The sequence below is a fragment of the Hylobates moloch genome, unplaced genomic scaffold (assembly GCF_009828535.3).
Source record: "Hylobates moloch isolate HMO894 unplaced genomic scaffold, HMol_V3 SCAFFOLD_8, whole genome shotgun sequence".
Classification (NCBI taxonomy): domain Eukaryota; kingdom Metazoa; phylum Chordata; class Mammalia; order Primates; family Hylobatidae; genus Hylobates; species Hylobates moloch.
In genome coordinates, this window is record NW_026652283.1 from 2,438,058 (window position 1) to 2,452,948 (window position 14,891).

Genomic DNA, 14,891 nt, shown 5'->3' on the forward strand with positions numbered 1-14,891 from the left:
TTTCAGAAGCAAGTACTAGAAAATTCAACCCGGAATGACTTTCACAATAAGGAAATTTTATCTCACATACAGGAAGCCCCAAATTAAGGTGGCACTGAAGTTGGTTCAACTGCTTCCCCCAGGACCTCAGTTTTTCCCACCTTTTCTCTTTGCCCACCCTCAGCATGTTGCTCTTGCCATCAATTAGCAGTCCTCATGGTCCCCAGATGGCTGCCACAGTTCCAGACTTCACATATAGACCTGGATGTTTCCCGTTCAATGAGAGATCATAGTGTTTTTGTGCTGATATGCCTCTCTCTCTCTTTGAATCAATGAGAAAATTTCCCTTCATGCCACGTTGGCAGGGTTGGGTCTAAGGCCACTTCTGAAGCCAATGGATGGAGAAGAGAAAAGGGATAAAGTCAGCTTTAGCTGGGTTAGACCAGTGGTGGGTTCATAGCCAGCGGTGCTCCTCATGAGATGGTGACCAAATCTGACAGGCAGTGGGAAGAAAGTGTGTGGTGGGGGGAGGGGGAGGGCCTGTGCAGCAGCTAGCACATGACTCAAAAATCAGGCATTCAGTATAGCCCCAACAAAGCCCCAACACACTTCCCATTCTGACAGCTGTGCCAGGTAAAGGGGGTTCTGAGGTGATTGGGAGGTGAGCTGATGGAATCCAGCTTTCTCTCTAATCACAAACAATGGGAAAAAAACATTAAACTCAACATTCTGGCTCTACCACCTACTAGCAGTAAGGCTTTGTGGAAGATTACCTAAGCCCTCTGATCTGTTTGCTCATCTGTATATTGGAGATAGTTTTTATCCATCATGCAGAGTTACTGTTAGGATTAGAACAGAAATGTCCAGGCTCAGACTGTTGTTAATGGCAGCTATGGTGGAGGTGATGATGGTGGAGATAGGGGAGGTGGAAATGGTGGTGATGGGAGAGGTGGTGATGGTGGTGGCGATGATGGTGATGGTAGAGGTAGTTGGGATGGTGGTAATGGGGCTGGTGGTAATGGTGATAGTGGAGATGGTAGTGGTGGTGATGGTGGTAGTGATGGTGGTGGTAATGGTGGTGATAGTGGTGATGATGGTGATAGGAGAGGTAGTAGTAGGGATGGTGGTAATGGTGATAGTGGAGATGGTAGTGGTGGTGGCAGTGGAGTGGTTGTGGTGGTGATGGTTGGGATGGTGGTGATGATGGCGATGGTGATGGTGGTGGTGGTAATAGTAGCAGTATGATGGTAGTGTATCAGGGAACCTGCCCTGATAGTCATGTAGGTTCTTTTCTATTTTCCCTAAGCATCGGCCAGCTTGAGAAATAAAGGGACAGAGTACAAAAGAGAGAAATTTTAAAACTGGGCGTCCGGGGGAGACATCACATGTCAGTAGGTTCCATGATGCCCCACAAGCCGCAAAAACCAGCAAGTTTTTATTAGGGATTTTCAAAAGGGGGGGGGAGTGTGCGAATAGGTGTGGGTCACAGACATCAAGTACTTCACAAAGTAATAGAATATCACAAGGCAAATGGAGGCAGGGCGAGATCACAGGACCACAGGACCGGGCGAAATTAAAATTGCTAATGAAGTTTCGGGCACCATTGTCATTGATAACATCTTATCAGGAGACAGGGTTTTGAGAGCAACCTGTCTGACCAAAATTTATTAGGTGGGAATTTCCTCTTCCTAATAAGCCTGGGAGCGCTATGGGAGACTGGGTTCTATTTCACCCCTACAGTCTACAGACCATAAAAAACGGCTGCACCCAGGGGGGCCGTCTATAGACCTATACCCCTATGCGCGTATTCTCTTTCCTAGGGATGTTCCTTGCTGAGAAAAAGAATTCAGCGATATTTCTCCCATTTGCTTTTGAAAGAAGAGAAATATGGCTCTGTTCCGCCTGGCTCACCGGCGGTCAGAGTTTAAGGTTATCTCTCTTATTCCCTGAACAATTGCTGTTATCCTGTTCTTTTTTCAAGGTGCCCAGATTTCATATTTGTTCAAACACACATACTCTACAATTTGTGCAGTTAACGCAATTATCACATGGTCCTGAGGTGACATACATCTTCCTCAGCTGACAGGATTAAGAGATTAAAGTAAAGACAGGCATAGGAAATCACAAGGGTATTGATTGGGGAAGTGATAAGTGTCCATGAAATCTTCACAATTTGTGTTTAGAGATTACAGTAAAGACAGGCATAAGAAATTATAAAAGTATTAATTTGGGGAACTAATAAATGTCCATGAAATCTTCACAATCCACATTCTTCTGCCATGGCTTCAGCCGGTCCCTCCGTTTGGGGTCCCTGACTTCCCGCAACATCTCTCCCTTTCTTTTTATATAAATGTGCCATGGCAATGAAGGCTTGTTCATTCTCTCGATGTTGGCGCAGGATTCTTTGACTGGTCTGGCACACTAAAAATAAGCCGATTAAACAGAGAAACATAATTCCAAAATTTGCTACAGTGGAGCCCCCAATAGACCCGTTTGGGGTCCCTGACTTCCCGCAACAGTAGTGGTGGTGAGGGTGGTGGTGATGGTAGTGATGGTGGTGGTAATGGTGGTGGTGATGGCAATGATGGTGATAGTACAAGTAGAGGGGATGGTGGTAGTGGAGATGGTGGTGATGGTGGTGGAGGTGGTGGTGGTAGTGGTGATGGTGGGGATGGTGATGATGGTGATGGTGGTAATGATAGTGGTGATGATGGTGGCAGTCATGGTGGTGGTGGTGATGGTGGTGGAGGTGGTGGTAGTGGTGATGGTGGGGATGGTGATGATAATGATGGTGATGGTGGTAATGATAGTGGTGATGGTGGAAGGAGGTGATGTTGGAAGGAGGTGATGGCGGAAGGAGGTGATGGTGGAAGGAGGTGATGTTGGAAGGAGGTGATGGCGGAAGGAGGTGATGGCGGAAGGATGTGATGGTGGAAGGAGGTGATGGCGGAAGGAGGTGATGGTGGAAGGAGGTGATGGCGGAAGGAGGTGATGTTGGAGGTGGACATGGCAGGCAGATGGGGGTGGAGAAGTCCAGAGCAGGGTGGCCACTGAGCTGCATCTTGGAGGAGTAGGAGTTCTTGGAAGTGGAGAAAGGGGCAGGGATGGGAAGGGCATGAAGAAGAAAGCTGCCAGAAACAGCCTGCCTGGTTTGGGTGTGGTGAGCCTTTGGTGTGGCTGGAACACAGAATGTGGCTAGGTGACGGGGAGGGTCAGACTGTGATAGACCTTGAACCGTGCTAAGGAGGCTAGATCCTATTTAAGGGCAGAAGGGAGCCATTGAAGGCTTTTGAGCAGTCAAACTGCCTAGGTGTCAATGAGCCTGGTTAGGAAGCTCTTTTAATATCCAAACAACCCATGATGGGGGCCTGAGTGGGGAGAGGCCATGGGGTGAGGCAGAAAGACAGGGTCCTGTTCCCTGGGCCAGGTGTTGGTCTAACTCCTGAAATAAGGTGGGCAGTTAGTAGAGAGTTTTCAGGCCACTGCTGTACTTTTTCCCCATTTGGGAAATTACATGCTAGCCCACAGGTCACTGAGCAAATGCCCATTGTCCCCAGGAGTAATTCAGCCCTGATTGGTAATATCTGTCACTCTCTCCACTCCATTGCCCCCAAAGAAAAGGTAATCACCATGAGCACAGTGAGCTCCTTGGAGAGTTTGGGGCTGTGGCCACGCTCTGACACACAGCCGCCCAATGACAGGACAAGTAGCTTTATGAGGACATGACAGCCCTGGGACAGAGGAGGTCAGTGGAGAAGGGGCTCCTGCCCTGGGCAGGTGGCTGGCCTGGGTGACATTTGGGCTTCCTCTCAACTCCAAGAGGGTGACACAGGCGGCAGTGTGGCAAAGGTCGATCATGCCCTCTGTACTGTTCAAACACTGGACACCAAACAAAGAAATCAAATGCCCATGCCTGCCCTGTAGGTTGCAGTTGGAAAAACATGGGCCATGAGGAGGCCACTGGGGTGTGCAAATCTCCCGCATTGGCTTCTCATCCCCAGGCCTGCCTGTGAGAGGTCAGCCCAGGCACATATCTGGGCCGGGGCAGGGAAGTGAAGAGCCCAAGAGGCGTGCACAGGGCTAGTGTCAGACAATGAGGCAGCTTTCGGCACCCTGGATCTGAGCACCCACACCCACGCGCTGGGGCAGAGAGGAAGGCAGGCCCACACCCATGTGCTGGGGCAGGGAGGAAGGCATACACGCAAGAAACTGATAGGCAAATAAGCCATTTCAACTTGACATCGTGGGCAAGTACAGAAAAACAGATAAGTTTAAGAAGGGTTTTTGTTTGTTTGTTTGTTTGTTTTTTAACTGAGCTACTGTAAAACCAATGAAACTAGCATGCTTTTTAATTCACCCAGCCTCAGTTGCTGCTTGCCCTCAATAAATAGGTGCATTGTTCTCTTCAAGGCTGCTTTGCTGGTAGGCTATTACTGGTTTTCCCTGTCCTTCTGCTTTACAAGAATGTCCTGAGTGTAAGCCCAGACCATTTGGAGCAGCAGGCACCTTCTAGCCTTCTAGAAGGCCCTCAGCAGGACCTGCCCGCAGGACTGTGAAATCACAGCATTGCCCCACCTCCCTGCCCAGCCCTTCTTCCCAATCTAGGCGCACCCTGTGCATCTGTCCACTGCCCCACTACGAAAGGCTGTGCTGTCAAACATTTAAGATCCAAAAGAATGTTTCTTTTTTTGTTTTGGTAAAATATATATAACACAATTTACCATTCTAACCATTTTTAAGTGTGAAATTCAGTGGCATTAATCACACCCACAATGTTGTGCCACCATCACCACCATTTCCGAAGTTTTTCATCTCCTCAAATAGGAACTCCGTACCTGTTAAGCAGTAATTCCCATTCCTCCCTCCCCCAGCCCCTCGTAACCCGTACCCTACCGTGTGTCTCTGTGAATTTGCCCACTCTAGATCTTTCATGTAAGTGGGATCATACGGTATTTGTCCTATTGTGTCTGGCTTCTTTTGCTTAGCACAGTGTTTTCACAGCTCGTCCATGCTGTAGCATGTGTGGGAATGTGTAGGCACCACATTTTGTTTATCCATTTCTGTCAGTGGAAGGAAGGCTTCTTCATGGCTGAATCTCAGGCATAGGTGGAGATCCCAGGAGGAGGAGGCCTTCAGTGTGGGAGGCCTGCTGCCCACCCCTCCAGCCATACCTGGCAAGCAGGCTTTTACCTGCCCAGCAGCTCCTGTTGGGCACAGTAACCCAGGGGTTTCAGACAATCCATGGATGGAGACGGCCGTGCTTCAGCAGAAGGAATGCCAGACCAGCCATGGAGAAACCCTCATGCCCCTCACACAGGCGAGACGTGTGTCCTTGAATCAACTCCCTCACCTCCGTATCCCAAGGAGTTTGGGATGGGTGTCCTGGTTTTTCTCCCAGCCTGTTACATTCTCCAACTCATTGATGTCCTGAGACGGCAATGCGGCAAGTGGTGCAAAGTGCTGCAGCTCTCAGGAAGTATTTGTGGTGTGCTGGATGAATACGTGGAAGAAGAATGAGGTAGTGAGAGCTAAGGGGTTGTGCTTCCTTCGTCTCTCAGACAGAGAATAGGCAGGAACTGCATGTAGAGTCAGGCTGATTAGTATTCAAGTTCTGAAACAACCTGAGATACAACGTGCTGCTTGAGGTATTATTATTGTGTTGTCTTTTGCACCTTGTACTGAGATGGAATTGCATAACTGGGCTTCTCATCAATTCTGTTTGCTGGAGAATTCTTGCTGGCTTCCATAAGTACATTTACATAAATCTAGGTGGGCACACACAGGCTATCTTGGTATGAGTTCTCACACCCTGGGTCTGTCACCTAGTGGCTGTAGCCATACAGTGTTCAGCACAGGTGGGTGGGCATCCCCCAGATCTACTGTGCACATGGGAATAGACACTTCAGTCTCTCCAGACTGTCCTGGTCCCAAGTGATCTACCCTGGCATGGCTTCTGCTCACAAGGAGTCTGTGTTCCTCTAAAGCACAAATATTAATAATCTCATTAATGGAGGGCGTTTTATTATAAAGTCTGTTTGTATTCATGGTGATCCTCAGAACAACGAGGAGAGGAAGTAAAGAAGAGGAGCACTTTATTCCGTCCCATGTCCTAAAATCTCGCTGTGCCTTCAGCAGAAATGCACACAAACCAGGGCCTGGCGGTCTCCCTCGCCATAGCATATTGGAAGGACTTTGGAAGTTAGCTACCGCTTTGGAAGTGGTATTCAAAGTTCCAAGAAAAATGAAAAAAACACTGATCCCTCTTCTCAAATCTCATGCAGAACCCAGCACATAAAGGCAGTAAAAGTCTTCCGGACTGGTCAGTAATAGGTAGCTGCTGCTGCTTTTTGTGTGTATTCTCTGTCCACACTCTGTCATATTGGCTCCCTGGACCCTGTTCAACTGTGTTAGGACCCTTGGACACTCAGCATGTGGGATTATGGCATTGCTCTGGTTCAAGAGGGGATAGGGAGTCGAAGCCTCCTTACTTAGTCTTCCCCTTGCCTGTACCTGTCCCGAAGCCCTCTGTGGGGGCCTAGAGCTCTTTGCAGCACTGTAATTTTCTTTAGTCCCTTTGCACATGAGAAAATAGACCCAGAGAAGTAGAGTGACGTGTCCAAGGACATGCAGCCAGTTGATGCCAGAATCGAAATTATTACCATCATTCAAAGACTTCTCATCAGTAAAGACTCATCATTATTATTCTCATTCTTGAGTCTTTGTCCTCAAGAAGCTTATAATGTAGTTGAAAAGAGTGCTAATATATACGTGAGAAGATAAATGGAAAACTAGGATAGCCTGTATACATCAGTGTCTAATTAGCTCCACAAGTGTTTAGAAGCCATCATGATTCCTGGAACTGGGGCTGTCTCTCCACTGACCTCTTCTAAATATTTCAGACATGAGTGTGGCCATGGACCCCCAGTTGCCAGTAGGAGATCTAAGAAATGAACAGGGAGAGAAGGAAGAAAGGGAGAAGAAGATGGAAATAGGAAGCAAAGGAAAAGTGGAATTGAAGAGAAAGTGATAGAAAGGAAGAAGACAGGAGCTATCTATGGGCAAAGTCATCAGCCTGCCTCAAGGCTGGCAGGGATCCACCCACTGTCAGAGGAGCAGGGTCCTCCAGGAGCACCGGGGAATCCCTTCCAGCCTGTATTAGGCCATTGTTGCACTGCTATGAAGAACTGCCTGAGACTGGGTAATGTATAAGAAAAGAGGTTTAATTGGCTCATGGTTCTGTGGGCTATACAGGAAGCATAGTGCCATCTGCTTCTGCGGAGGCCTCAGGAAGCTTCCAATCATGTCAGAAGGCACAGGGGGAGCAGGCACATCACATGGTGAGAACAGAGCAAGAGAGAGAATGGAGCAGGGAGGTGCCACACATTTTTAAATGATCAGATCTGATAGGAATGCAGAGAGCTCACTTATCACCAAGGGAATGGGCTAAGCCATTCATGAGGGATCCATCCCCATCACCCAAACACCTCCAACCCTAAGGATTACAATTGAACATGAGATCTAGGTGAGGTTATGCTCAAACGATATTCTGCTCTTTCCTTCTCCCAAATCTCATGTCCTCATGTTGCAAAATACAATCATCCCTTCTCAATGGTTCCCCCAAAGTCTTAAGTCATTCAGCATTAACTCAAAAGTCCAAAGACTCATCTGAAGTAGCAGGGCTGGAGGGCCTGGCAGGAGCAAGATGGAAGGCAAATCCCTTCCACCTATGTATGGGCCTGTAAAATCAAAAGCAAGTTAGTTACTTACAAGATACAATGGGAATGTAGGCATTGGGTAAACTTTCCTGTTCTAAAAGGGAGAAATTGGTCAAAAGAAAGGGGTCACAGTCCCCAGGCAAGTTCAGAACCCAGTAGGGCAGTCATTAAAGAGCCAGAATGATCTGCTTTGATTCCGTGTCCCACATCCAGGGCACACTGGTGTGAGGGGTTGGGCTCCCAAGGCCTTGGTGGGTACAGCCCATTTGCAGCTTTGAAAGTCTGGGTGCTTCCATGCTATTGGTCTGTGGTTCATTCTCTCTTCTGCAGTTGTTCACACCTCCTCTACACTATCCAACCTTAACACTGAACAGTAGGAATGGGAGTCTTCGTCTGTTCCACGTGGCTTCCAAAGTTTCCCAGTTCCCAAGATCACCAAAAGGGCCAGTTTGCATGCTGAAAATTTGGTGCTTTCTCAATGAGCTCTGTGACCACCCAGGATTCAGGAGGGCGCACAGGCCTCTGGCTTCAGAATTCAGGCATGAGGAGGGCCGCAGAATTGTATATTCATGGAACCAGAGGCACTTGGGGCATCCACGAGAACAGTCTTTGACCAACTTTTTCTTTTCTTCACTCCATTCATACTCGCCCTTAGATATTTCTATGACAGCACAACATATGTTTTGAAGGAATTAACCAAGCTGTTTTGCTTGTTTATGTTTTTTGTTGTTTTTTTTTTTTTAAAGTAATTCTAGAAGGGCAGTCATGCCTCTAAGGTCAGAGTGAATAACACTGCTTGTTGCAACATTTAGTCAGCACACGCACACACATACTGCACACACATGCTACACAGTGACCGTATCCCAGATTTTTCAACAATAGGCAGCTGTCCTTCTCTGGATTCCTGTTCAGACCCCTTCTTACTGGCTTCCTGGGCCCTTCTAGTTCTGTCTCAGACCCTTAAACAATCAGGCATGAAGATTGTGAAACCGGACATGTCTCTGGGGATCAGCGGGACCAGTGAACTGCGTTTCTCCAGTACCCCGGCGGGCGAGATGGGATGAACGGACCTTTGGCTTGAAGGTCAGAAAGTCTGGTTTCCTGTCCTCTGTGCATTTCTCCCTGGCTTCAGTATCTTGTCAGTATCCTAATTTTTCAGGTGAGGAGGTTAATTAGATAACCTTTAAGTTTCTTTCTCTCCCAGACTTTATGATTTTAAGAGAGGTCCTGTAACTTCTGCTTGAGATAAATTCGCATAATGTGAAGGGGCTTTCTTGGGGATGAGGTTTCTGATGGGATGCACATCCTGATGGGGGTTTGTAGTGGCTGTTCCGTACTGATTTGGAGCCCAGCCTCTGCCCTTTTCTCTTTAATCTGCACACTCTCCTCTTTCAGCCATCCCCTGCAAGATGAACTCTGCTCTGGGCCCCACCTCTGTAGGTCTGATTCCCAATATCTCCAATTCAGCAAGTTCATAACTGATGTCTCTACCTTCCTCCAAAACCCCTCTTCCTCTTCTTGAAGTCCCCTGCTGCAGTGAGAGGCATCACCATCCACACAGTCACCCAAATTAGAAACCTCAGGGAGGGGGCATTGCACATCTCTGCACTGCCTCTTCCCTCAACCCCTACGTACAACCAGAAAACAAAGCACATGCTTTCTCCTCTCAGATCCACCTACGTCTCACCAATCCCACTGTCTCTACCTTGGCTCCAGCCTCCATGATCTCCGCATGGGTCACTCCCCTACCCTTAACCCCATCACTCATTCTCCAGCCAGTGCCAGATTGCAGGGCATATCTCACCAGGTCATTCCCATTCTCCTCAGAATGGAATCCAACCATCCAGGCATAGCCACAAATTTCCTGGTCATCTTGCTCCTGCCGGCCCTCCAGCCCTGCTACTTCATCACCCTCACTCCAGCCAAATCAAATGTTTGCATAGCAGAGCTGTCCATACGTCCCATCTTCTTAGTTCACTCTCCACCTGCAATGCCTGACCCCCTCCACATTCCCTACTCCCTACCCCCAGCCCCTAACCTTCTTCACCTGGACAACTTTTCATCCTTCGAGATTCAGCTTGAAGATTCTTACTTTGGGAAGTCCATCCATAGCCAGCTGTGCTTGCCTGCAGAATGCCATGTCCTAATTGTATTGGAGTCATCTGTCCATTTGCCCTGCATTGTACCAGTACATCCTTGAGGTCTGTTTCTGAGACTTTTTTTCTCAAGTCTCCAAGCACCCAACACTTACGTAAACATGTTTATGAATGCTCGAGTTAAAGTTGGATTGAATGATCACTGTCAGGTGGGACAGGTCCCTCTGGGTCTCCACATGTTCTATGCCAGGATGCAGGACAAATGTTACATGGCATGGATCAAAGAATAGGCTTTTTTGGGAAAATTTGCCAAGGCCAAAGGTCAACAAGAGAAGTCACATCCCCCAACCCTTCCATCTCAAAAAGCGATATGCCAGGTCCAGGATGCTGCTTGCCCTGCAGTAAGCCTGTACCCAAGTGGAGGGCCCTCACCACACCCCACAACCCATGGCCCTCTCTTTTTATAGGGCAATTAAGCAAGAAAAAGCCTGTCAATGAGGGAATAAGGAGACTGCTTGGTACCATGCGGTCTGGACTAGAGGTGCCAGTTGTTCATAGGAGTTGTCTGGGAATGCCAGTTTCCCAGCATATAGGGCCCTCCGAGCCTTCAGGATATTGCTGCTCTCTCTGCCAGGGGGAAGAGGGGCTCTGTGCTTGAGTGCTACCTCTTCTGGAGGGCTCATTATCTAGACAACACAGAGGGAGATACAGGGTCACTTTTTGACAGTGCAACTCGTTGTGCCACACTGATCATGAATGACTAAGGGGACAGATGGGTGGATGGATGGGTGGGTAAGTGGGTGGATGGTGGGTGAGTGGATGAGTAGATGGATGATCAGATAGATGAATGAGTGGCTGAATGGATGAATGGGTAGATGGATAGATGGAAGGATAAATGTATAGGTAGGTGGATGCATGGATGGGTATATGTAGGTGGGTGGATAGATGGATGGATGGGTAGGTGGTTGGATAGAGGGATAGTTGAATAAATGGATAGGTGGGTGGATGGATGGATGGGTGAGTGGGTGGATGTATAGATGGGTGGTTGGATGGTGGGTGAGTGTATATATGTATGTATGTATGTGTGTGGGTGGGTGGGTGGATGGATGGATGGATGGGTGGATGGATAGGTGGGTGGGTGGATGGATGAGTGGGTGGTTGGATGGATAGAAGAATGGGTGAGTGGATGGGTGGGTGTGCAGACTGACAGATGGATGGGTGCATCAGTGGGTGGATGGATGGGCAGGTAGGTGAATGGGTGGATGAATGGATTAGTGGGTAGTGCATAGGTGGGTGAATGGATGGATGGATGAACGGGTGGATGGCTGGCTGGATAGGTGGTGAGTGGGTGGGTAGGTGGATAGATGAGTGGATGGGTGATGGGTGGAAAGATAGATGAATGGATGGGTGAATGGGTGAATAGATGGATTGATGGGTGGATGGACAGGTGAGTGAATGGATGGATGAATGGATGAGTAGTGAGTGGGTGGGAGGGTGGGTGAATTGATGAATGGATGGGTGAGTGCATGGAAAGATGGATGAATAGATGGGTGAATGGGCACATGGATGGATGGATGGATGAATTGGTGGGTGGGTGGGTGGATGGATGGATGGGCAGGTGAATGAAAGTGTGAAAGCAACTAGCACCTATGAAAGCACCTGACACCTAATGGATACCCAACTTGTGTATTTCCCTTTCGTTTTCTTGCTTTCCCATCTCAGCTTCAACTTTCTGGGAATATAGAAAGAGGTGACCCTGTCATCTAGTGACAGACATGAAAGCTCTGAACCATCATGGGTTGGGGATGAGGAGATGGGCTGAGTGGCTGTGTGACAGCTCCACTGTTCCCATTCCCACAAACATCCTCAAGTTCCCCTGTGCTGTGTTGTCTCATATTTTCTCCTTCAACACTGCCCTCATGTACATTTTAACCCAACATCACCTGACTTTAAAAGATTGGAGCTTCCCACGTACTGTGATTTGTTCCTGGTTCACAACCCCAAGGCAGCTGCCTCCCTAAACCAATTTTATGGCACAAAAATGGGCAGGAAGAGAAGGACGAATCTGCCTCTGAGATGCTGATTAAGTCTGACCCCTGCACTCCTTTCCCACTGCCGCTGCGTGATCTGGGCCTTCATCAGCATATGAGCTGGTGGTTCTTCCGGGTACCTCAGAAACACTTAGAAATTGTCTACAATGCGCATTTCCAAGCTTCATAGCCAGAAGATCTCTTTCAGTAGGTCTGGGTAGGGCCCAGCATTCTACAATTTTTAATTTTGCATCCTCAAACTGCTTCACAGTGAGGCTAGCACTCCCTACATGCGCAGGGGATTGTGATGGAGTGAATGGGAGCCCAGGGTACTGATACGGCCTGATGGCTCCCTGCAGAGCTTTCCATCTGGCCCAACTCCCGATGGCCCTGCCTTGGAGGACCCTCCCAGCTGGCCAGGCAGGAGGAGGTGGGCCTTTGTGGGCAACACCCCTCCTCCAGAATGTGGGTGAGCCTGGAGCACCCCCTCACCACTGCTCCCACATGCACAAACCAGAGCTCCCTCTGACTCACAGAGGAGGGGAAAATGGGTCTAGGAGTTCTGAGCCAAGTGCCCACTTGGGGCTGTGGACAGGCCCGCCCCACTCTGGAGGGCCTGTGCCCGAATGCAATGTGGACAGGTGTTTCGTGGTTCCAGTGAGGGATGGCTGAGGCTTCTGCAGAGGCGAGCAGTGGAGCATGAAGGCGTCCAGGCAGCCTTTGCCTGGTGGGGGCCATTAAGGCTCTGCACTTGGGATGGGGGTGTGGGAGAAAGCAATTAGTGGCGAGGGAAGTACATGAATCAGCACAGAGTCGGCTCGCTCTAATTGAGCCAACAAGTTTGTCCTGTTTGCTCTGGGCTCCCAGGGATGGGAGCTGCATCCTTAAATGCAAAGCCCTTCTTCAAGGTGGCAGGGGAGGAAGAAGAGTGTCTTCTGCCGCTCAAGGAAAGAGAGGGGCTCTTTCCATTCTCCACCCCCACCCCGTGCCTGCCTCCATCCTCAAAATGCTGATTTTCTCTGCTGAAATTTTCGATGTCTTTGGACAGAAGGTTTTATTTTCTCAAGAAAGAGATTTCACATTTCTGGATCAGTGTATGTGAGCAGGTTGCCTCTGTCTGGGCTGCTCTTAAGGGATCTTCACTGTCTCCATTTCTTTGTGGCTGCATTTTTGCTCTGTCATTTGGAGGAACTCAGCTAGTACCCTCCCAAGACCAAGTCTGCTGTCTTCAGGGCTTGTTCCTTCAGAATTGGAGCACGGTTTTCCAGGAGCTGTGCTTTATCCCCTTCTCTTTTGGCCCTGACATTGTTTCCCTTTAGATGGAGACATTATGAATTCTCTTCTGGGAGGGCACAATAAAATGTCAACTGATTAACTAAAGAAAATATTGCAAAAAATATGAAATTTTTCCACTAGTCTAATATTTACATGTTAATGGGGGAACTTTGACGCCAAAAAAAAAATCCTGTAATCCCCAGTAGCTTGGTGCTCTCATGGTAGAGCAGGTTGTGGAGTTGCTAATGTGGCCTGGGTGTCCCCACTTGGTTCCACCACAGAGGGGGCAGCATTGCCTTCCACCTACTTGTGACATCTGCTGGTTCCAAACTTTCCAAATCCCCAAACTAATGACTTATTTTTCTCTGTTTTCTATTTTTGTTTCCTAGGAACGAGTGGAATATCTCTTTCTCATAATTTTTACTGTGGAAGCGTTTTTAAAAGTCATCGCCTATGGACTCCTCTTTCACCCCAATGCCTACCTCCGCAACGGCTGGAACCTACTAGATTTTATAATTGTGGTTGTGGGGTAAGTATCACTGCCTATCTCTTTCCCTTTATCTTACCAGTGTTGCAGAACTTTTCCTTAAGTTAGCTGAAGACAGGGTCGTTGTCATACGGCCACAAAGATTTAGGCTCGCAGATGGTCTAGAGAGTGAGAAAAATGAGATTTAGTTTGCTAAAAGGAACAGAAAGGGAAAGAGAGACTCAGCAAGTGAGAGAATGTGCTTCCTGCCCATGGGCTTCCCACCTCGCAGGTTGAATCCAAGGTTCTACCCAGGAAAAGGAGGGGTCAGGCTTCTCCCTGCTGCAGTCGGTGGCGTGAACTTCTGTGGTTCCACCCCAGTGTGCACTCCTCCCAGTGCGCAGGCTGGCTGGAGTTTCTCTGGGGACCCCTCCCCACCTCGCTGTCTCACCAGTACATCCCTCTTCTTCCTTCTGTATTCTCTCTTTTCAATTTGGTCCTAACTGTGCTGGGCTTCAGGCAAGAAGAAAGGATCCGTGAAAATCACTTTGAATTCAGACTTCCCCAGAGGGACAGGGGCTATGACCCAAGAGCACCCCTCTCCACCACTCCCACATAGGCACACACACACATGGTTGGACCTGAGTGCTCCTGGTGGAACCCAGGCTGCTCTGTGCTGCTATAGGATATCCCCCTGCTTGAGGACTTCCGTGTCATCTCAGACCACATCTGGCCCCGCAGTTCCTCTGACAGTTTCCCTGCTGTATCACTGAGCACTTGGGGCAGCTCGTCCGTGAGCAGGCAGTCTGCGGGTGTGGGGTGAGGGTGGGGCGCACACAGGCTGTGCCTGTGCTCTGGACTGGTACAGAGGCCTCATCCCCATTCTCACTCTACAGGGGGCCTGGTTCTGTGGCCCCAGGAAACCAGACTGCTCGAGACAGGTGGGTGAGAAGGAAACAGGGAACTATGAAAGGCAGAGATGACAGGTAACCAAACCCCAATCAAATGCAGCTTCCCCCAGACACTCTGCTCCACTGTAGCATAAGATAAGCTAGAGTCAGTCTGGGCTTTCAAAACAGCAATGCAAAGAATCTTAAGTAAAACGTAGATGAGATCTCCTTATAAATAAGTTAGTAACCTCACGAAAAGAATCTCCATAAATTATTTGTACCTAATAGGCCTACATACACTGGTGAAGTGTAAGTTATTAAAATGCAGGTGAGGTCGGGCGCGGTGGCTCATGCCTGTAATCCCAGCACTTTGGGAGGCCAAGGCGGCTGGATCACGAGGTCAGGAGATCGAGACCATCCTGGCTAACACGGTGAAACCC

At 48.7% G+C, this 14,891-nt stretch overlaps 1 protein-coding gene across 18 annotated transcripts in view; it reads left to right on the top strand.

Moving 5' to 3' along the window:
• The window catches only part of CACNA1C (calcium voltage-gated channel subunit alpha1 C), a 631,482-nt gene that overhangs the window by 377,325 nt on the left and 239,266 nt on the right, over positions 1 to 14,891 (top strand). For all 18 annotated transcript variants that reach the window (XM_058442545.1, XM_058442555.1, XM_058442554.1 and 15 more), the window contains one exon: positions 13,485 to 13,624. In XM_058442545.1, coding sequence (XP_058298528.1) covers positions 13,485 to 13,624 — 140 coding nt within the window. The remainder of the gene's footprint in view (positions 1 to 13,484; positions 13,625 to 14,891) is intronic.